Source organism: Fringilla coelebs (genome assembly GCF_963513975.1).
Source record: "Fringilla coelebs genome assembly, chromosome: 27".
Taxonomy (NCBI): domain Eukaryota; kingdom Metazoa; phylum Chordata; class Aves; order Passeriformes; family Fringillidae; genus Fringilla; species Fringilla coelebs.
In genome coordinates this window covers 243941-265188 of record NC_140053.1, presented here as the reverse complement: position 1 = coordinate 265188, position 21248 = coordinate 243941, and the positions used below count along the sequence as shown (strand labels likewise).

The following is a 21248-nucleotide window of genomic DNA, read 5'->3' as shown; positions in this document are numbered from 1 at the left end:
CAGGCTCCTCGGTGCCAGGAGAGGTGCCCGTGGCTCTGCTCCATTCCCCCTCCTGGCACTGGGAGCTGTGGGATGGAGCCACATCCCCCCGGCCCCGTCTGCTGCTCTGGGCAGTGTCCCCTGCCAGCTCCCTGCCCCGTTTTGGGAGGCCTCGCTCATCCCACCATCTCCTCTTTCCGCCTTTGCCTGAGGTTATTGCTGTGGCATCGGGGGCCTTTTGTCCCCAAGTGCCACATCCCGTCCCCTCATCTCCCCTCCTGGGTCCCATCCAGACCCCCAGGCACAGCTCATTTATTTTGATTTCCTTTCCATTCATCTCCTTCCCAAAGGCCCCACGGGAGGAGCTGGGATGGGGTGGGACGGCTGGAATTCGCTGGTGGGGGGCTGGGATTAGGGTTGGGGGGGGTTTGGGAATGGGGCAGCTTTTTGGGCAGAGCTCAGCCCCCACCGTGGGGCTCGGGGGCTCAAGGGTGACAGCTTGTCCTTGTCCCTGCAGCCGACGCCGGGCCGGAGAGATGGGGCGTCCCCGAACGCCAACGCGCCCCCGGAGGGGGGGTCCTTCCCCTGGGTGGGCCCCAGGACGGTGGCGCTGCGCAAGAGCCCCCAGGGCGGCTTCGGCTTCACCCTGCGCCACTTCATCGTCTACCCTCCGGAGTCGGCCGTGCACTCGGCCAAGGTAGGGCTGGGATCCCCCGGGAACGCTGCCCTGGGAAGGGCTGGGGGCGGGATGGGGCTGGGGGCGGCGGGGGGTGCGGGCTGCGGGTCCAGCGCCTGCGTTTTGGGATTCCTGGAGCTGCCCCTGCCTGCCGCGGGGATCATCCCCCCACCCTGGGATGGAGGAGCCCGTGGGCTGCTGGAGCTGCTGGAAGATGAGCTGTGGGCAAGCAGCACCTCTGAAGACGTCCCCGAGCCTTTTGGGGTGTGGATTGTTTGTGGGGACGGAGAGGATCCCCCATCTCTGGGAGCGGCAGAAGAGGCACCTCGGAGCCCCCGGGGACAGCCAGGGCTGGCGGATTTTTGGCTCCCCCTTCCCTGACTGCTGGTGGGGATTTTCCAACTGGAGCTGCCCTGGGATCTGTGTTTGGTCACCCCTCCGGGTGGCATCTTTTGGGGGGACACGGCCCTGGCCTGGCGCCTCTGACCCCCGATGCAGGCAGTGCCTTTTTCTGGAGGATGGAGAGATCCCGTGGAGCCCCCAGCAGCAGCTTCCAGCGAGGATGGAGAGCCCTCCACACCCCAGCTCCAAACTCCTGGAATTCTGGAATTCAGAGCCCCCTTCCCTCCCCACTTCCTGTGGATGACAGGAGGAGAGTCTGGGATCTGTGTGATCCCACGCATCCCTTTCCCTGCTCCAGGCCGGGCAGATCCCTGGATCATCCCATCACCCCTGGAGCTCCGCAGCTGCCCCACGGCTCCGGCTGCCCCACGGCCCGGGCGCTGGCAGACGGGGAAGTGCCGTGGGAAGTGAGTCACAGGGTGGGGAGAACCGACTCGCCGGAATCCCCGCTCGCCGTCCTCCGGCACCTCCGGCTTTTCCCAGGCTCCTCACTCTGCCTCTCCAACCCCTTCCTGCCTTCCTGCGCCGGGAGCGCAGCCCCGGCCCCGCCAGCGTGACTCTGCTGCAGAGATTTGTCCTGGGAACGGCCTGAAGCTCCTCCAAACCCTAACCCGCCTCTCCTCTGCCTTCCAAAAGATTGCTCCTGCCCCGCTGGGCACCGGGCTGAGCCCTGCCTGGGTGGCAGCGCCCGCGGCCGCGTGGGATGGAGCCGGATCAGCGCCGGGAGCTGGAGATGCTCTTGGAAAGAGGCTGGGAATAGCTCCCGGCCGCTGTGCCAGCCGGAGCCGGCGGGGCAGGGCGCGGTGGGCCGGCTCAGCGGCAGCAGCAGCCGCGGGGGCCGGCACCCCGCCAGCTCCGGGGGCTGAGTTTCGGTGGCTTGACTCAGCAGGGAGGGGACCGGGAGCCGCGCTCGCCACATGCGCTGCGCTCATCGCCCTGGCAGCGGGGCCGCCGGGATGTCCCCGGGGCCGGGAAGGGCTCTGGGCGCCGCAGGGCGAGGACGGGCGGGGAGGAGCTGAGTCCGCGCCCGCAGGGGCTCTCGGTGGCCCCACGGTCGCTGTGGCCCCGCGGAGGCCGTGGAATGTTCCTTGGGCACCTGCAGCGGTGCCGCTGGCTGCTCCTTGTCGCTGGCAATGTCCTAGTGCCCTCCCGGCACCCTGGGGGGACCTGGCACCTTGGGGACACCAGGGCTGTGTCCCCACCGGCTGGGGGCTGTGGCCAGGCTTGTGCTCCCAGCCGGGCACGGAAAATGAGAATTCCCCTTCCAGGTGCTCAGATCCCTCCCTGGGGGGACGTGAGACCCACCCTGTGCCCCACCCCAACCTGGCACCCCCCGCCTGGGCAGCACGGCTCTGCTGAGGCTCCCCGTGGCCAGTTTGGGTTAAAAGGGCAGAGATTTGGCACAATTCCCACCCCACGGCACAGATCAGTGTCCCGCCGTGCACCGGGAGGCTGCAGGGATGGGCCGGGATGAGGATCCATCCAGGATGGGACGGATCCCTCGCCTGGAACCCCACGGCAGGGGCTGGGCTCTCCCGGCCGGGCTCGGTGGCCCGGGGCGAAGGCTGAGATGCCACCCGGGGCTGGCAGGGCCCCTTCCCGCTCCCCTGCCCCAAACCCGGCCCCAAACCGGCAGCTGGGCGCGGGGGGCTGCGCGGGTCCCGCGGGCGGCCGGATCCGGTGTCAGGCGGTAATTTTAGCCGGGGGCGGCGGAGGGCAGAGGGACGCGCCGGTCCCGGGGGGGCTTCACGGGGCTGGCACCCCCCTGTCCCCTCCCGGTCCCCTCGTCACGGCCCCGCCGCCAAATCAACGCTTTTCTCTTTTTGTTTTTGGCAGGAGGAGGAGAATGGGAACCGAGCAGGTGAGCACCAGCATGGGGACCCGGGGCACAGCGTCACAGGGTGGCACAGGGTGGCACAGGGTGGCACAGGGTGGCACAGGGGAGAGGGGGGTGACGCGGCTGTCACAGGACGCACTGGGTGTTGCTGTTGTTGTCACCGCAGCCCTAAATTTATCAGCTGGCGGTGAAGCCACGCGGTGCTTTGGTGGCAGCTTGGTGGCACCGGCGATGGGCTCGGTGTCCCCAGCGCCCCTGGAGCTTTGCGGGGTGTCACACCCGGAGGGGCTGCCCAGTGTCCAGCACCGGCCCCGGGCGAGCGCGGGGTGTTTGGGGACAGGGACACGGCGCCGCTGTCCCCTCCCGGAGGCTCAGGGTGACGAGAGCGAATGTGAAGGTGTCAGAACGGATCGGCGCTGGCGCGGTGACGCGGCGCCGGGGCCGCGCTCCCCGGGCAGCCGGTGCCAGACCTGGCAGCCGGTACCCCGCGGGGCTGGGGGGCCCCGTCCTCGCTCCGGGTGGGATTTGGGATCCCCGGTGGGCACCGCGCCCGCCTGGCAGCGCCCGGTGGCTTCGGCTCTCGGGGGCGGTGGGGCCGGGGATCTGGGAGAGGACAGGAGGTGACTCTGGGGAAGGGCAGGAGGTGACTCCCCCGCCACGGGAGGGTGCTGGCTGCGGTGGCAGCTCCCCGACACGCTGTCCCCGTGGAGCAGGTCCCCCCCGGAGCCGCCTGGAGCCCATGGACACGATCTTCGTGAAGAACGTGCGGGAGGACGGGCCGGCGCACCAGGCGGGGCTGCGCACGGGTGAGCGGGGACGCGGCGCCGGGGGCGGCTCTCGGCTGCTCGCAGATCCCGGGAACGCTCCGCCTCCTCTGCCGGGGAATTTCTTGCTTATTCTGCTCTTTTTCTGGCGTTCCTGCTCTTTTCTGACCCTTCTCTCTGGTTCTCAGAGCTCTCTGCTCTCTCTCTGGGGCTGGGGTGCTCAGAGCAGCCTTGGGGGCCCCGGGGTTCTCCTGGGTTTGGGGTCCCCCTTTGCTCCCTTTGCCATGCAGGGATCTGCTCAAACCCTGCCCCGGGTGACCGTGGGGACATCCAGGTGCCACCACTCCCTCGTGGTGACACTGTCCCCTTCCCGGGTTCTGCAGGTGACCGGCTGGTCAAGGTGAACGGGGAGAGCATCATCGGGAAAACCTACTCCCAGGTGATCGCCCTGATCCAGAACAGGTGAGCGCCCTTCCCGGGAGGGGAGGTGACAGCGTGGGGACACGTCACAGCAGGCTCTGTCCCTCTGGGTGTCACTGGGATGACAGGGGCCCTGAGGCACTTGGGTGACCAGGGACAGGCAGCAAGGTGCTGTCAGCATCCGGTGGGGACGGGGATGTTCATCTCCTGGGGCATCCAGCCAGGTGTGAGCTTGGGGACAGGTGGGGACTGACCCCTCTGTCCCCTGTCCCGCAGTGACGATGTGCTGGAGCTCTCCATCATGCCCAAGGACGAGGACATCCTCCAGCTGGTGAGTTTGCTGGGCAGGTGCTTTGGGGACACTTGGGGACACCTGGGGACACTTGGGACTCTTGGGGACAGGGCAGTGGGTGCAGAACTGGGGGTACTGGGGCAGGAATGTGGGGGATGGGCCCTGTGGTTTTGGGGGAGCACTCTCAGGCACAGCTGGAAGATGAATTGTCCCAGGTTTCGGGGCCTGGACAGGTTTCAGCTTATCCCTGGACCCCCCAAGTGGCTCTGCCATGGGTGTGCCAGGATCTGGGGGTGACAGTGGCACTGGCAGTGTGGCCTGAGTTTGGGGCTCCTCCTGATGCCCCTCCCATCCCAACTTGGATATTGGGTGGCTTTTGGGGTCCTCCACTGCTTGTCCCCAGCCTGGGAGACCCTTTCCCGTAGGGCTGAGGGGTTTTACAGGGGAATCCCCACCTGTGCCTGCTCCAGGCTCTGGGAATCCCCCGAGGCACGTGAAAAGTGACCCGGGCCAGCCGGGATGGCCGTGCCGGGCTATTTTAGGAAGGAGGGGAGGGGACAGTGGCAGGGCTGCGGCTGCTCGGAGCCAGGGGACCCCGTGGGAAAGCGGGGTGGGTGTGGGGGGATGCATCCAGCCCAGCTGACCCCACAGGAGTTGCTCAGAGGTTAGGGGATGCAGAGAGCATCCCCACAGTGGGCATATGGAGGACTGTGACCCTGTCCCCCGTCCCTGACCCGCTGTCCCCCCCTCCCCAGGCCTATTCCCAGGACGCCTACCTGAAGGGCAACGAGCCATACTCCGGGGGGGCTCAGAGCATCCCCGAGCCCCCTCCCATCTGCTACCCACGGAAAACGTACCCCTTCCAGGCCCGGGGTTCCGAGCCCGCCCCGGGCCAGCCGCCAGACCCCCGCGCCCCCCGCTCGGCCATCACCGGTCCCTCGTCCCCGCTCGGCGCCCGCAGCGACCCCGGCGGCAGCCCCGCGCACCGCCCCGAGGAGCCGCAGCCCGGGGGTCCCCCCCCGCGCCCCGCCGCACCCCACGGGCACCCCGGCTCCTTCTCCCGCCCCGCCTGCCCCGCCAACGCCGCCTCCTCCGTGCCCGACCGCTACGGGATGTCCCCCGCCACCGCCTCCTGCTACGGCGTCCCCAAGCAGCTCCCGGAGCACCGGACTCACTGCGCCTTCAAGGAGGGCACCGGGCGGCCGCCCCGGGACGTGTCGGGCGCCCAGCGAGTGCCCGGTCGCCAGGAGTGCCAGCAGGCGCTGTCGCGCTGGTTCTGCAGCCAGGAGCCGCGGCGCAGCGCCTCGGAGGAGCGGCGGCACGCCATGCCCCGCTACCGCAGCGTGTCCCACGACCGCCTGGGCGGCGCCGGGGCCGCGGCCCCGCGGGGCTGGCCCCACAGCGCCTCGCACGACACCCTGCTGCAGCCCAGCCGCGAGGGCTGGGCCCCCCGCGCCCGCTCCGACCACTACCTGGCCAGGTACGGGCGCTCCATGGAGGCGCTGGAGCCCGGCGCGCTGCTCGCCTCGCACCTCGACCGCTCCGCGTGGCCGCCCGAGAGGCTCTGCCGGGCCGCTGTCGCCGTCCCCGCCGCCGCCGGGCAGCCCGTCCCGCCCGGTTCCTTCGCTGCTTCCTCCTCCTCCTCCTCCTCACCGCGGGAGCCGGTGCAGAAGCACCCGTCGCAGCCCAACCTGCAGAGCGCGGATGATTCGGGCTACATCGGCTACCGCAGCTACAGCCCGTCCTTCCAGCGCCGCACCGGGCTGCTGCACGCCCTGGCCTGCCGCGACCCCTCCTTCGGGGGGCTGCCCACCTTCAGCATCGCGCAGCGGGCGGCGGCCCCGCTCCGGGACAGCCCCGCCGGCCCCGCCAGCCCCGCCAGCCCCGCCGCCGCCGCCCCGGCGGTGCCCAGCGCGCCCCGGGAGCCGCGGCCGGAGGGCGGCCGCGCGTCCGAGCAGCCGGAGGAGCGCCGGGAGGAGGTGGTGCTGCGGCAGAAGCCGCCCACGGGCCGCAAGATGCCCGCGCCGCTGCGGCAGATGAACTTTGTGTTCCCCGAGGGGGTGAAGGAGACGGACATTTGTGACCCTGCCGGGGCCGCGGGCAGAGGGGACCGGCCGGGCAACGAGCGGCCGGGCCGGCGAGTGGCTCCCTTGGCAGCCCCCGAGGACTCGCTGGCGTCCATCCCCTTCATCGGTGAGTGGGGGGTCGCTGGTCCCCTCCGGGAAGAGATTTCGGAGGTCCCGTGCCACTGCAGCATGTCTGGGGGTCAGCAGTCCAGGACCAGCAGCGCCTTCAATGCCTGGCACCCCACAGTGCCCCACACCCCATAGTGCCCCACACCCCACACTGTCCTGCGCCCCACAGTGCCCCACACCCCACACTGTCCTGCATCCCACAGTGCCCCACACCCCACAGTGCCCCACACCCCACTGTGTCCTGTGCCCCTCTGGATTTTCTGTCCCCAGCAGGCCTGGGGTTGCTGATGTGGTGCCAGAGTTTGGGTTGGAGCACCCTCACCCCTCCCTCTTGCCCTGCACTCCCTGCCCAGCTGCCGGTGCCCCTCGCTGGTGGGAACTGGAGCCCTGCTCTGAGCTGGGGACAGGGCTGTCCCTGTCCCTGTCCCTGTCCCTGTCCCTGTCCCTGTCTCACCTGAGAGCTCCTGCCCAGACCCGGGTGGGTTTGGGAAGCCAGAGCTCTGCCCTGTCCCTGGATGGGACAGGGAGGGCGGGGATGGAGTGGGGAGAGAGGCCTCAGGGCTGCTGTGGGTGAGGGTCGGGGTGCCCCATCAGCTCTGGGGGTGGCAGCGTGTCCCAGCCCAGCCCTGACACCAAACCCAGCGTCCTCAGAAGCGCCGGGGGGTCCCAGCAGGGCCTTCCCCTGCCCCAGCCCCCCCTCCAACGCTGCCCACCCCCCTCACAGACGAACCCACCAGCCCCAGCATAGACCTGAAGGCCAAGCACGTCCCGGCCTCCTCGGTGGTGTCCAGCGCCATGAACTCGGCGCCCGCCGTGGCCACCAGCCCCGCCTCGCCCACCTTCGCCTTCGCCCTGTCCCGGCACTACTCCCAGGACTGCAGTAAGTGCTGGGGAGGGGGAGCCGCCCTGGCAGCCTCGGAGGGGAGCAGCCCCCCACCCCAGAGCCCTGTCCGGGCTGAGCAGGGCGGGTTTGCCCCCTCCCCACCGCAGGCAGCATCAAGGCCGGCCGCCGCTCCTCCTACCTGCTGGCCATCACCACCGAGCGCTCCAAGTCCTGCGACGACGGTCTGAACGCATTTCGGGACGAGGGGAAGATCCTAAGGTAGGGCTGGAGCCCCCTCCCGCTCCCACCGCCCCCCAGCTCCCACCCCTCCCGCTGACGGGGGCCGCTCTCCCCCCAGGAGGATGCCCAGCCGGGTCCCCAGCCTCCGCATGCTGAGGAGCTTCTTCACCGACGGGGTGAGTGCCGCGCCGGGGGCTGCCCTGAAGGAGCGGGGAGGGTTCCCTGGTGGAGCAGGGGGTGCCCATGGCCTCACCCCAACACCTCCCCCCGGCCCCTCGCAGTCTCTGGACAGCCTGGGCACGTCCGAAGACGCCCGTTCCAAAAGACACTCAACCTCCGACCTCTCGGACGTGCCGTTCAGCGCCGTGAGGAAGGAGGGCTGGCTCCACTGCAAGCAGATCCTCACCAAAAAGGGGAAGGTAGGCGGGCGCTGCCCCCGGCCCGGAGCCCCGCGGCCGCCGGGGCCGCTCCCTGAGGCCGGCGCTCCATCCCTTCTCCCCGCAGAAGGTCGGTGGAGGCATCCGGCAGTGGAAGCGCGTCTTCGCCGTGCTGCGCACCCACTCGCTGTACCTGTGCAAGGACAGGCGGGAGGCGGTGACCTGCGCCCCGGCCCCAGGTGAGGAGGAGCCGCCGATCAGCATCCAAGCGTGCCTGGTGGACATCTCCTACAGCGAGACCAAGAGGAAGCACGTCTTCCGCCTGACGACCGCTGACTTCTGTGAATATCTCTTTCAGGCAGAGGATCGGGAAGACATGCTGGCCTGGATCAAAGTCATCAGGGAGAACAGCAAGGCTGAGGGCGAGGTGAGAGCCACATGGGGCTCCCGGCTGCCTCTGGCTCTCCCGGCACTAACCGCCTCGGCTCTCTCCGGCTCTTTGCCTTGTGCTGCTTCCCCAGGCCACGGCCAGGCCCGTGCCGTGCTCCCGGGGGTGCGTGGGGGCTCGTGGCTCCCGAGAAGAGCGTGGCCCCGCGGCCTCGGGCAGGGCAGGGTGCGCGGGACGCGCGGCGGAGGGGCCGGGGCTCGGCAGGCGGGGCCGGCGCCGCCTCCGCAGTGTCGGGGTTCGGTTGTGCGGCGGCAGAGGAGCCGGCGCGGCTCTGCCGAGGTCTGGTGTGGCTCTGCCGAGGTCTGGTGTGGCTCTGCCGAGGTCTGGTGTGGCTCTGCAGAGGTCTGGTGTGGCTCTGCCGAGGTCTGGTGTGGCTCTGCCGGGGTCTGGTGTGGCTCTGCCAGGGCTTGTCCTGGCTTTGGTGAGGCGCGACGTGGCTGTGCCAGGGCGCAGCGTGGCTGTGCCAGGCTGTGACATGGCTGTGCCAGGGTGTGACATTGCTGTGCCAGGGTGCGACGTGGCTGTGCCAGGGTGCAGAGTGGCTGTGCCAGGGTGCCATGTGTCCCCACCACAGTGTGACATGGCTGTGCCAGGGTGCAGCGTGGCTGTGCCAGGCTGTGACATGGCTGTGCCAGGGTGTGACATGGCTGTGCCAGGGTGTGACATTGCTGTGCCAGGGTGTGACATGGCTGTGCCAGGGTGCCATGTGTCCCCGCCACAGGGTGATGTGGCTCTGCCATGGTTTGGCATGTCCCTGCTGTGGTTTGACGTGGTCTGCCATGGTGTGGCCTGTCCCTGCCGTGGTGCCGTGTGGCTCTGCCATGCTTTGACGTGGCTCTGTTCATGGACAGAGGGACACGGTGCCCGTGTGGCGCTGCCGAGGCTGAGCCCTCCCTGGGCAGCCGTGGCTGTGCGACCTCGCTCGGGTGTGAGATGGGCAGAGCCGCGCGGGGCTGCTCTGGCTCCAGCTGTGGATCTGCGGGACGGCCGTGCCGGCGCTGGGCCGGCCGCAGTGTCACGGTGTCACGGTGGCTCGGTGACTCCGTTTGGTGGCAGTGGTCACGCTGGGCTTGTGGCAGGCTCTGGCCCTGGGGACACGTTGAGCTCGGAGCGGTCTCTGGCTGGCTGTGGCACAGCCCCGCGCTGCAGGGCGCAGGGGGCTCGGTGGGGACGGCGCTGCCGGGTCAGAACCGGACACTGCTGGGTTGGACTTGGCCAGTGCTGCTGGTTAGAACCGGACGGTGCTGCTGGTTTGGAACTGGACGGTGCTTCTGTGTTGGACCCAGATGGTGCTCCAAGGTTGGACCTGGATGGTGCTGCTGGGTTAGAACTGGATGGTGCTGCTGGGTCAGAACCAACGGTGCTGCTGGGTCTGAACCGGTGCTCCGAGGTTGGAACCTCTGAAGCTGTCTGGGCAGAGCCGGTGCTCTGAGCCTGGAACCTCTGGAGATGTCTGGGCAGATGTGGTGCTCCAAGGATAGAACCCCTGGAGCTGTCAGGGCAGATGTGGTGCTCTGAGGATGGAACCTCTGGAGCTGTCTGGGCAGAGCTGGTGCTCCAAGGTTGGAACCCCTGGAGCTGTCAGGGCAGTCGCGGTGCCGCGGTGCTGCAGGAGCGTCCTGCGGGGATGGCTCCGTGCCCATGCAGGCTGCGCGGTGCAGGCAGGGCTGTGCACGGCCGGCGCGGGTCAGCGGAGGTGTGCGTGCCGTGGAAGGACACACCCGTGTCTGGCCCGGGTCCCCTCCGTGGCCTGGAGCGATGGACAGCAGCGGGGCTGTCCCGGGGCAGCGGGGACCTGGTGCTGCCCTCGCCTGGTGCCGCCCGGCCCCGCTCGGCGCCCGGCAGAGCGTGGACTTGCCCGGGGGTGTCCGGTGGACGCGCTGCTCAAGCTCTCCCTTCCCCTCTTCTCTCTGCCTCCCCAGGACCCCGGTTTTGCCAGCCAAGCCCTTATCAGCAAGAAGTTAAACGACTACCGGAAAGTGAGGTACGGACGGGGGTGGTGGGCACCGAGACCCCCGGGGCGTTGGTCACCCTGGCGTGGCGGTGACGGAGCAAAGCCGGCGGCTCCCTGGATGGGGCAGCGAAGGAAGAGCCGCCCGCACCCGGCGTGGCCTGGGGTCAGCCAGAGCGGCGGCTGGCGCTTGTACCGAGGGTTGGAGCAGCCCGGCGCTGCCCCGGCTCTCTGTGGGATGCCGGGGAGCTGGGAGCGATGCTGGCAGTGCTCGGGGGAGGTTTTGTGCTTTTGTGCTGGGCTGGTGCCCCTGGCCGTGCCCTTCCTGAGCCCTCCCCGCTCTCCCCGCAGCCCTGCGGGCACCAAGCCCGACTCGTCGCCCAAGGGCCCTCGAGGGCTGGGGATCCGAGCCGAGTTCCTGAAGCAGACGGGAACCAGCGCGCCCCGGTCCCCCCGGCAGGACGCGGCCGTCACAAAAGGTGCCTGGACACCCCAGAACGACAAACCCGGGGTGCTCGGTGTCCCCCAGGGCTGCTGTGGTGTTACCCCCGTAGGGCTGCTCTTCCCATCTGCCCCAAGTGACCCTGTGGGTTTTTCCCCCCACCCCAGATGAGAGCAGCTCCCAAAAAGCCCCGTGGGGCATCAACATCATGAAGAAGAACAAGAAATCCGCCCCACGCGCCTTCGGCGTGAGGCTGGAGGATTGCCAGCCTGCCCCGGACAACAAGGTAGGGCTGTGCCACCCCCGCCAGCCCTCGGGGACTCTGCCCGGGCCTGGCACGCCCTGAGCCCGCCCCTGTCCCTGCAGAACGTGCCCCTGATCGTGGAAGCGTGCTGCAAGGTGGTGGAGGACCGGGGGCTGGAGTACATGGGCATCTACCGCGTGCCCGGCAACAACGCCGTGGTGTCCAGCCTGCAGGAGCAGCTCAACAAGGGAGCCACCGAGATCAACCTGCAGGACGAGGTGAGGGCAGGGCAGGTGGCTGTCCCCATGGCTGTCCCCATGGCTGTCCCCATGGCTGGCCCCATGGCTGTCCCCATGGCTGTCCCCATGGCCGGCCCCATGGCTGGCCCCATCCCCGTCATGCCTCTGGAATGCTCTCCTGGTCTGTGTCATCATCCCTGTCCCCGTCATCATCCCTGTCCCCATCAACATCCTTGTCCCCACCGTTCCTGTCCCCGTCATCATCCCTGTCCTTGTTATCATCCATGTTCCTGTCATCGTCCCTGTCCCCATCAACATCCTTGTCCCCGTTGTCATCCCTGTCTCTGGCATCATCCTTATCCCCATCATTATCATTCTTTCTGTCATCATCCTTGACCCATTATCCCAGTCCTGTCATTGTCATCCCTGTCCCCATCATCACCCCTGTCCCTATTCTCCCAGTCCCCATCTTTCCTGTCCCGTTATCCCTGTCCCCATTGTCCCTGTCCCCATTGTCCCTGTCCCCGTTGTCCCTGTCCCGGTTGTCCCTGTCCCACCATCCCTGTCCCTGTTGTCCCTGTCCCCATTGTCCCCGTTGTCCCTGTCCCCATTGTCCCGTTGTCCCTGTCCCCGTTGTCCCCGTTGTCCCTGTCCCACCATCCCTGTCCCCGTTGTCCCTGTCCCCGTTGTCCCTGTCCCTATTGTCCCTGTTGTCCCTGTCCCCGTTGTCCCTGTCCCGGTTGTCCCTGTCCCACCATCCCTGTCCCCATTGTCCCTGTCCCCGTTGTCCCTGTCCCCGTTGTCCCCGTTGTCCCTGTCCCACCATCCCTGTCCCCGTTGTCCCTGTCCCCATTGTCCCCGTTGTCCCTGTCCCCTCCAGCCCCGTTTCCATCCCCCGGAGTGGTGGCGCCGCCTAGCGGTCACTGCCTGCACTGTCGGTGACACCCTGGGGACACTTCTGTCGCTGTGCCTGGTTTGGGGACTTCATCCCACTGTCCCCTGGTTGTCCCTCTGAGCAGCCTCTTGTGTCCCCCCGCAGCGGTGGCAGGACCTGAACGTCATCAGCAGCCTCCTGAAATCCTTCTTCCGAAAGCTGCCCGAGCCCCTCTTCACCGACGGTGAGTCCCTGTCCCCCGGGGCCACCAGAGTCCCCAGCCTGTGTTGGGGACAGGTCCCCAGGCCCAGTGACACAACCACCCATGGTGGGGGACAATGCAGGCCCCCTGTCACCAAGGCCACTTGTCCTTGTCCCTCCTTGCCCTGCAGTGGGACCAGCACTGAGACCCTTCCCCGGTATCTCCAGCGGGTTCATCCGGGGGTCCCTGACTCTGGGGGGTGGTGGCCTGTCCCCTCCACCCTGCTGTGACACCCTCGTGTGCCACTTTCAGATAAATACAACGACTTCATTGAAGCCAACCGGATCGAAGATGCCAGCGAGAGGATGAGGACTCTGCGGAAGCTGGTAGGGACACGGGACAGGGGCTGGGGTGGGGACACCGCCCTGGAGCCCCCCTTGGCTGGGGACAGCGAGCAGAGGGGTGACCCAGGGCGTCCCCACAGATCCGGGACCTGCCAGGCCACTACTACGAGACCCTCAAATTCCTTGTGGGTCACCTCAAGACCATCGCTGACCACTCGGAGAAGAACAAGGTACAGACCCCCTCCCCTGCCCAGCTGGAGCCCCCCGGCCCGGGCTGGCCGCAGCTCTGAGCCGGCTCTGGGTGCAGATGGAGCCCCGGAACCTGGCGCTGGTGTTCGGCCCCACGCTGGTGCGGACCTCCGAGGACAACATGACCGACATGGTGACGCACATGCCCGACCGCTACAAGATCGTGGAGACCCTCATCCAGCACGTGAGTGGCACCCCGGGTGGGCAGGGGGGTGGGATCTGCGCCCCAAAAACGGGGACGCAGCTCCTGACCCCTCCTCTGTCTGCCCCACAGTCAGACTGGTTCTTCAGTGACAAGGAGGACAAGGGGGAGAAGGTGAGTCCTGCCCCACTCGGGGGTCTCGCTGTGGCTCGGGGGGTGCAGAGCCCCAGTGGGAGCTGGGGGGCTCTTGGCAGCGCCCCCATCCCTTTTTCGCCCCCGCAGACCCCCGTGGATGAGAAGGAGGCTCAGTCCGTGCCCAACATCGAGTACCTGCTGCCCAACATCGGCAGGACGGCGGCGCCCGGCGAGGCCGCAGGTGAGGGGTGGCACCTGTGACATCATTGTCCCCCCCTGCTCCTGGCACCCCAGAGTGCCCCTCCCGGCTCTCTGTGCCCCCCCCACATCCGTGGGCACCCGGCCCAGCTTGCCATGGCCACGGCCAGCCCGTGTGTGCTGGATGGGACATCCCCTCCTCTCCACCACGGGAACGGCCCTGGGGACGCCCCGGGAGCCCCCTGCCCGCCCTGTCCCTGTCCTCCGTCCCCCTCCTCTCCGGTGGCCGGTCCTTGTCCCTCAGGGCAGCGCCCCCCCCGCGGGACCCCCGCCCGTGCCCGCGCTGCCACACCTGGAGACCGGGAGCCTTTGACGTTGCACTGATTTCTTACGTTCTTTCCTTGAACTTCTCTGTGCTGTCCTCTTCCTCCTCCTCCTCCTCTTCCTCCTGCAGCGGATCTCCTCGAGAGCTAGAGCGGGTACAGTCTGATCCCGGGTGCATTGCTCACGCACTAACCCCTGGGGGGACCACGAGAGAGGGGGAGCAGGGGGACCCTGGGAGGGGAGGGGACGCTGTCCTGCCTGGCGCTGTCCCCAGGGTCCCCAGCACCAGCAGGGGAGCCCCAAATCCTCCTCGCTCTGCTTCTCCTTGGCCAGCGCCTGTGGTGGCACCCCGCTGCAGGGGTGGGTGTGGGGTGTCCCAGAGCCCTCCGATTCTGGGGTGTGGGGGTCCCAAAGCCCCGGGGGGGGTCGGCAGCCCCTTTCTGCCTCCCCCTCTCTCGTTGTCAGCACTGCTAACCCTGTCCCGGGCATGCGGGGCGGGAGAGGGGTCTGTGTCCTGTCCTTGTCCTTCACACGGCGGCAGCAGGGCCAGGGCTGCCTGTCCTCTCTGTGTCCCCTCTGTGTCCCCTCTGTGTCCCCTCTTCACCCCGTAACCCCCCGGCCTGTCCCAGCCCCCGCTCCGAGGCTGGCTGTGGCACAGAGCCACCTCCCTGCCCTCCCTCCGGGTGACACGGCGGTGGCAGCGCCCTGTCCCTGTCCCTGTCCCTGTCCCCTCTGTGCCCCGAGGCCGCGGGAAGGTTGGGGTCCCACCGCGGGGGTCCTGGCTGTGTGTCCTGGCTGTGTGTGCCTGCGTGTGTCCCCCTGTCCCCACTCCTCACCCTGGGTGAGGTGAGCAATGCCAGGGACCCCCCCAGTGCCCCTCCTGGCACGTCCAGCCGGTGTGACAGCCCCAGCATGTCCCCGTCCTGGCTTGGGGAATGGAGCAGCATCCCCAGAGAGACCCCAGACCCCTCCCCAGCACATTCCCCCACTGGGACCCCTCTAACCCCCCTCTCCCCTCTGCTTTCCAGGCTCCACCCGCAGCGGCTCCGCCAAACCGAAGGTGAGCGGGGTCCTGGGCTGGGGCTGGCAGGGAGGGCGGGCGGGGATGGGGACACGCAGCCCGCCCCCTGTGCGTGTCACCGTCACCCCTGACCCCGCTGTCCCCGCACTCCCAGGGCACGTGGCCGTCGCGCAAAGCGCCGCCGCACCGGGAGCTCCTCGCCATCCCCTTCGTCTCGGCCGCCGCCCGCAAGAGGAAGAAGAGGAGAGAGGCCGAAGGCGTTGGGAGCAGCACCGACGACGACGCGGAGCGCAGGGACGGCCCGGGCCGGCAGCAGGAGCAGGAGGGCCCCGCGGTGACGCCCGGCAAAGCCCCCCGCGGCACCAGCACCGAGCGCGAATGCTCCGCCGACCCCGCGGGCAGCGGCTCCGAGCCGGCCCCGGACGCCCGCTCCATCGTGTCCGGCTACTCCACGCTGTCCACCATGGACCGCAGCCTGTGCTCCGAGGCGCACTCGGTGGCCGGGAGCCGCGGGGAGGAGGCGGATGACGAGCGCAGCGAGCTCAGCCACATGGAGACGGACACGGAGAGCCGCGAGGGAGCGCGGCCGGGCCGGGCCGGGCCGGGCACGGGCGGCGAGGACACGGCAGCCCCGGGCCGGCCCTCCTTCAGCTCGCACCGCCTGATCCAGTGCGACACGCTGGCCCGCAGGAAGCTGGGGCGGCCGCGGCCGGCCGGGGACCCCGCGGCGGCGGCGGGCGGGGACGAGCGGGGCTGGGCGGGCCCCGGGCGAGCGTCGCTGCGGGAGCAGCTCCGGCAGCACCTGCGGGGCTCCGCCGATGACTCGGGGGTCCGCCTGCGCCGGGCGCACTCCCCCGAGACCCGCCGCAAGAAGAGCAGCTGGCGCCGGCACACGGTGGTGGTGCCCGGCGGCCTCAAGGACCTCAACTTCAACGAGTGGAAGGACCCGCGGGGGCTCGAGGGGACGCCGGGACCCTGTCGCGACAAGGACTCGGGGCTCAGCAGCCTGGAGTCCACCAAAGCCCGGCCCGCGGCCCCTGCCCCGACCCCGCCCGGCACGGCCGCCGGGAGCCCCCCGGGCAGCCCCGGGCCCCCGGCCCCCCTGCGCTTCCCGCAGCGTCTGTGACCCCCGGGCGTGTTTAATTTAAGGACTGTCCCTTGTCCCGTATTTAATTGTGCTCCGGACCAGCTGCCGGTGTTATTTAACAGGTCCCGGTGGCCCCGCGCCACGGGGGGACAGAGCCGCCCTGTCCCCGCCCTGCTTGGGGACCGGTGGCGGTGCCACCGCACTGCCCCAGCGCCCGGGCAGTGCCGCGAGGGGCGTGGGGGCGCACGGGGACTGTCCCCAGTGGTGGCACCGCTGTCCCCAGCTGCGGTGGAGTGAAGTGCGGGCACTTCCCTGGGCGCTGCGGCTGCTCCGGCCGGGACCTGCCCGGGGTGGGGACCCTGGGGACCCTGGGGACCTCAGTGTCACAGACCCTGTGCTGGGGGACCCTGGGGACCCCAGAAACATGCTGGGGACCCTGGGGACACTGGGGACCCTGGGGACCTCGGTGTCACAGACCCTGTGTTGGGGGACCCTGGGAACCCCAGAAACCTGCTGGGGACCTGCTGGTGACTCTGGGGACACTGGGCACCTCGGTGTCACAGACCCGGGGTGGGGACCCTGGGGACCCTGGGGGTCTCAGTGTCACAGACCCTTGCTCTGGGGGACCTTGGGGACATGAGGGTCGGGGACACCTGCCCTGCTGACCTCGATGAGAGACCCCTGCCCTGGGGACCCTGGGGACCTCAGGGACCCTGGTGACCCTGATGACAGACCCCTGCCCTGGGGACCCTGGGGACTCTCCATGCCCTGAGGACCTTGGGGGTCCCATCCCAGAGACCCCCCCCGTGTCCTGGGGTCCCTTGGGGACCTCAGCACTGTCCCCCTCGCCTGGGGGGGCTCTGCTGAGTGGGGGGAGCCGGGAGGGGGTGGCACTGAGGGGACACCTGGCGGCAGGGGGGACACTGCCACCCTTTACCCCCCCAGCCGCGTGTGGCACGTCTGGGATGTCCCTGTCCCCTCCCATCGCTGTCCCCTCCCTGCCCCCCAGGCCAGAAGCACTTTAGGGAGGGAGTTTGGGGACCCCCGGCCTGGCCACGCGGGGACACAAGTGCCACCACCTGGGTGGCCTGGCGTCACACCCTGTCACCGTCTCTCCGCGTCCTTCTCGTGCGTTATGCAAATATTTGCTGTAAAGTCGTTGGTTTTTTCTTTTCTTTTCGTTTTTTTGGGTTTTTTCCCCTTCGTTTCCCCTGTAAATAGCGGCCCTGCCCCTGTAACATACCCCAAAGGATTTATAAGGATTTTTTAAGAAGTTTTGCTCAGCGGAAAGGCCAGCCCCGAGCAGGGGACGTGCTGGACCAGTGGTGACTTTTTAAAACCCTCCTGCATGTCCCCCCCAAACCCCTTCCCACCCCCATCCCCACCGGGATCTGCAAAACTGCAAAAAGACAAAAAACCCCAAACCGACCCAAAAAACCCCCCCTGCTTTGCCCCCCCCCCCCCCCAGTCTATATATTGGAAATAAACTGGTTATTCAAGGTTTTGGTGGTATTAATTCACTTTTTTTTTTTGGCGGGCTGGGACCTCAAATTCCTGGTGCTGGGAATTTTTATTCCTGGATTTATCTAATAAATCCATAAATTTAATTTTTCTCTGAGCCTGTGGGGAGGAAATAACAGAATTGGGGATGCCCCATCATGATTCTCAGTTTTCAATTTATCAGATTTCTCAATTTCTCAAATTTCTTCATTCTCAGCTTCTCAAAATTCGGGGAGGGGGGTAAAAATGAGGGGAAAAAAGACAGAAAAAGAGGCCAAAAAAAAAAAAAAGGTAATTTTATTAAAGCCAGACACTCCGATAGAAAAGAAAAATTATAAAGGGAAAAAGGAAAATAATAAAAAGCAACCCTTTTGTCACGGGAATTACGACGGTCACACACAACTACCCATGGCATCCACGGTGACACGGGGGACACAGCGGGGGGGTGGCACAGGGTGGGGGGGGTCCCCTCCCTCCCCTCCCCCGCTTTTCCCCCCCTGTGCGAGGCTTTTTTTTTTTTTTTTTTTTACATTTTTCTTCTTTTTTTTTCTTTTTTTTTTTCCCTCCATTTTCAACTCCTATTTTTATTTTTTGTACTTTTTGTTCCTTTTATTTCCTTGTTAAAACAGTTCACGAGAAAATTCATGCGGCAGAGAGAGAGAGAGAGAGAGAGAGAGAGAGACACGACGGCGTAGAAACCCCAAAACAGCCTCGGGGGAGAACCAGAAATTCCTCGTTTTTTCTTCCTTTTTTGCCGTTTTTTGCACTTTTCCTTCTTTTTGTCCTCTTTCTTTGTCCTTTTCGGAGCCGTAGCCTTTTTTTTTCCCGTTTGTTTTGAACAACATCCAGACGAGCGAAGCGGGGAGCGCATGCAGCGGCGCCTGCGGCACATGCACGATGCGGGCAGCGCGTGGGGTTGGGTTTTTTTTGTCGTTTTTAAACATTTTCCTCTTTTTTTTTTGATCGTTTTAAATTTTTTTTTCCCCTGGTCTGCACCAGAATCGAGTCGTTTTGTTGCGGATTTTGATTTTTTTGGTGTTTTTTGTTGCTGCTGTCGTCTTGCTTCAGCGAGGGATTCGCACGATGCCATGAAGGGACGGACGCACACGGGGACACCACGCTCACGGGGACACCGGGGGGACGAGGGGACACTGGGGGCGGGGTTGGGGACAGCTGGGCACCGGCCACCCCCTCCCCCGGCGCTGTCACCCCCTGGTTTGCCGCTGTCACCTCCCTGCTCTGAGCCAGGGACACCGAGCTGGGAGCGACCAAGGGACAACCCCCCCCAAAGCGGGTGACAGCTTGGGGACATCGGGGTGGGGACACCAAGGTGGGGACACGGAGGTGGGGACACTGAGGACAGCCCCCTGCAGTGTCATTTTTGGGGGTGTCCCCTCGGAGGTGGCACTTGTCACCTCCTCACGTGGGTGTCCCCTCGGAGGTGGCACTTGTCACCCCCCCATGTCATTTTTCAGGGCGTCCACAAGGGGGCGGCACTTGTCACCCTCCCATGACATTTTTGAACGCGTCCACAAGGGGGCGGCACTTGTCACCCTCCCATGACATTTTTAGGGTGTCCCCATGGAGGTGGCACTTGTCACCCTCCCATGTCATTTTTGAGGGTGTCCACAAGGGGGCGGCACTTGTCACCCACTCCGTGCATGTGTCCCCAAAGAGGGTGGCAATTGTCACCCCCCATGTCATTTTTCAGGGCGTCCACAAGGGGGCGGCACTTGTCACCCTCCCATGACATTTTTAGGGTGTCCCCACGGAGGGTGGCACTTGTCACCTCCTCACGCGGGTGTCCCCACGGAGGTGGCACTTGTCACCCTCCCATGTCATTTTTGAGGGTGTCCACAAGGGGGCGGCACTTGTCACCCACTCCGTGCATGTGTCCCCAAAGAGGGTGGCACTTGTCACCCCCCCATGACCCCATTTTTGAGGGTGCCAAAAAGGAGGATGGCATTGTCACCTCATCTGGGTGTCCCCAAGGGGTGGCATTGTCACCCATGGAGGATGGCATTGTCACCGCCATGCTCGTGTCCCCAAGGCGGTGGCACTGCCACCTCTCCATGTGGGTGTCCCCACAGGGGTGGCATTGTCACCTCCATCTGGGTGTCCCCAAGAGGTGGCATTGTCACCCCATCTGGGTGTCCCCAAGGGCTGGCATTGTCACCCCCATCTGGGTGTCCCCAAGGGGTGGCATTGTCACCTCCAGCCAGCCGAGCTCGGGAGCTGTCACCGCCCCCCCGGGTGACAGGAGGTGGCAGGAGGTGACAGGAGGTGGCAGGAGGTGGCAGGAGGTGGCGGCGGGGCAGGGGAGGGGACAGCGCCAGGTGTCACCGCCCGCCCGGCCCCGGAGCTGCGGCTTTGCTACAAGAACTCACTTTGGTACCGAGAACAGAAATTAATTAAAAAGGAAATTAATTGCAAACGCGTCGGTGGCTGCTATTGCTGCTGGCAGGGGGGCGGGCGGGGGTCCCCAGGGCCACCGGGGACACCTGGGGACACCTGGGGACACCTGGGGACAGGGAGGGGGGCGGGGACTCAGCGCTCTGGGAACCACGAGGAGCTCTAAACCTACGCGGGGATTTTAAATCCACCCCCTAAATAATACCAGACGTGATTTATTTATTTATTTCTCTTCTTTTTCCTCTTTTTTTTAAAGTTTTTTTTTTTTCTTAAGGTTTTCTTTTCCCCTCTTTAAATATTTATATATAGATTTATATTACGTATATTATATATATATAATATGTAAATATATTTTTTAAAACAATATAAAATGTTAAGACACTTCACTTAAATGTAAAGAGTTGCTTTTTTTGCAATCCAAAGAAATTGCATCATGATTTTTTTTCTTTTTTTTTTTTCCTTTCTTTTTTTTGGTCTTTTTTTTATTTTTTGGTTTTTTGTTCTTTTTTGTGTGTGTTTTCTCTTTGTTATTCAAAAAAAGGCTCTCGTTTCTTCTGTACAAAAATGATTGAGATACAAAAAAAAAAAAAAAAATCAAAAAAACCAGAACAAAAAATCAGAGGAGGGGGGAAAAGGAAGAAAAAAGGAATTGAAATTTAAAAAAACCAGAAAAGAATCAACCCAAGGACGAAAGAGAGAACGGAAGGAGTGATTGGATCTTGTGCTGCACACAGAGCACACGCACACACACACACCTGGGCACACCTGGGCACACCTGGGGCACACCTGGGCACATATGGGTACACCCGGGCACACCTGGAGTGCACCTGGACACAGCTGGATGTACCTGGGGCACACCTGGGCACACCTGGGGCACACCCTGACACACCTGGGCACAGCCGGGTGCACCTGGCACCACCTGTGGAGCAGCTGGGCACACCTGGAGTACACCTGGGCACACATGGGGCCCACCTGGAGCACATCTGGCCACAGCTGGCTGCGCCTGGAGCCCACCTGGGCACAGGTGGGCACAGCTGGGGCATACCTGGGGCACACCTAGGCACACCTGGATACACCTGGGCCCACCTGTGGCCCACCTGGGCACACCTGGGGCCCACCTGGGGTGTACCTGTGGCCCACCTGGGCACACCTGGGCACACCTGGGGTGTACCTGTGGCCCACCTGGGCACACCTGGGGCCCACCTGGGCACACCTGTGCACACCTGGGGTGTACCTGTGGCCCACCTGGGCACACCTGGGCACACCTGGCCCAGCCGCGCCGCAGGGAGGTGGCCACGGGCCCCCCGCCCGCTCCCCCCGGGCCGGGGCTGCTCCCCCGGGGCTCCGGGCCCCCGTCCCGCCCGCCCGTCCCCACCGGGAGGGGACAGACCCGCGGCCGGGCGGCCCCCCCCGGCATCACCGCACCCCGCT

At 66.0% G+C, this 21248-nt stretch overlaps 1 protein-coding gene across 3 annotated transcripts in view; it reads left to right on the top strand.

Annotated features, from left to right (window-relative positions):
• ARHGAP23 (Rho GTPase activating protein 23) overlaps nucleotides 1-16070 on the top strand; it is a 36273-nt gene extending 20203 nt beyond the window's left edge. For 2 of the 3 annotated variants that reach the window (XM_084222177.1, XM_084222175.1), the window contains exons 2-24: nucleotides 497-676; nucleotides 2894-2918; nucleotides 3608-3700; nucleotides 4042-4120; nucleotides 4355-4409; nucleotides 5126-6563; nucleotides 7290-7445; nucleotides 7556-7667; nucleotides 7747-7804; nucleotides 7910-8047; nucleotides 8133-8432; nucleotides 10376-10437; nucleotides 10756-10883; nucleotides 11014-11132; nucleotides 11213-11368; nucleotides 12369-12447; nucleotides 12718-12791; nucleotides 12890-12979; nucleotides 13057-13182; nucleotides 13273-13314; nucleotides 13423-13516; nucleotides 14826-14857; nucleotides 14973-16070. In XM_084222177.1, the coding sequence (XP_084078303.1) occupies nucleotides 497-676; nucleotides 2894-2918; nucleotides 3608-3700; nucleotides 4042-4120; nucleotides 4355-4409; nucleotides 5126-6563; nucleotides 7290-7445; nucleotides 7556-7667; nucleotides 7747-7804; nucleotides 7910-8047; nucleotides 8133-8432; nucleotides 10376-10437; nucleotides 10756-10883; nucleotides 11014-11132; nucleotides 11213-11368; nucleotides 12369-12447; nucleotides 12718-12791; nucleotides 12890-12979; nucleotides 13057-13182; nucleotides 13273-13314; nucleotides 13423-13516; nucleotides 14826-14857; nucleotides 14973-15944 (4608 nt within the window). In that variant the 3' untranslated portion in view covers nucleotides 15945-16070. The remainder of the gene's footprint in view (nucleotides 1-496; nucleotides 677-2893; nucleotides 2919-3607; nucleotides 3701-4041; nucleotides 4121-4354; nucleotides 4410-5125; nucleotides 6564-7289; nucleotides 7446-7555; nucleotides 7668-7746; nucleotides 7805-7909; nucleotides 8048-8132; nucleotides 8433-10375; nucleotides 10438-10755; nucleotides 10884-11013; nucleotides 11133-11212; nucleotides 11369-12368; nucleotides 12448-12717; nucleotides 12792-12889; nucleotides 12980-13056; nucleotides 13183-13272; nucleotides 13315-13422; nucleotides 13517-14825; nucleotides 14858-14972) is intronic. The other variant, XM_084222176.1, reaches the window with a different exon arrangement.
• The last annotated feature ends 5178 nt before the right edge of the window (nucleotides 16071-21248 follow it).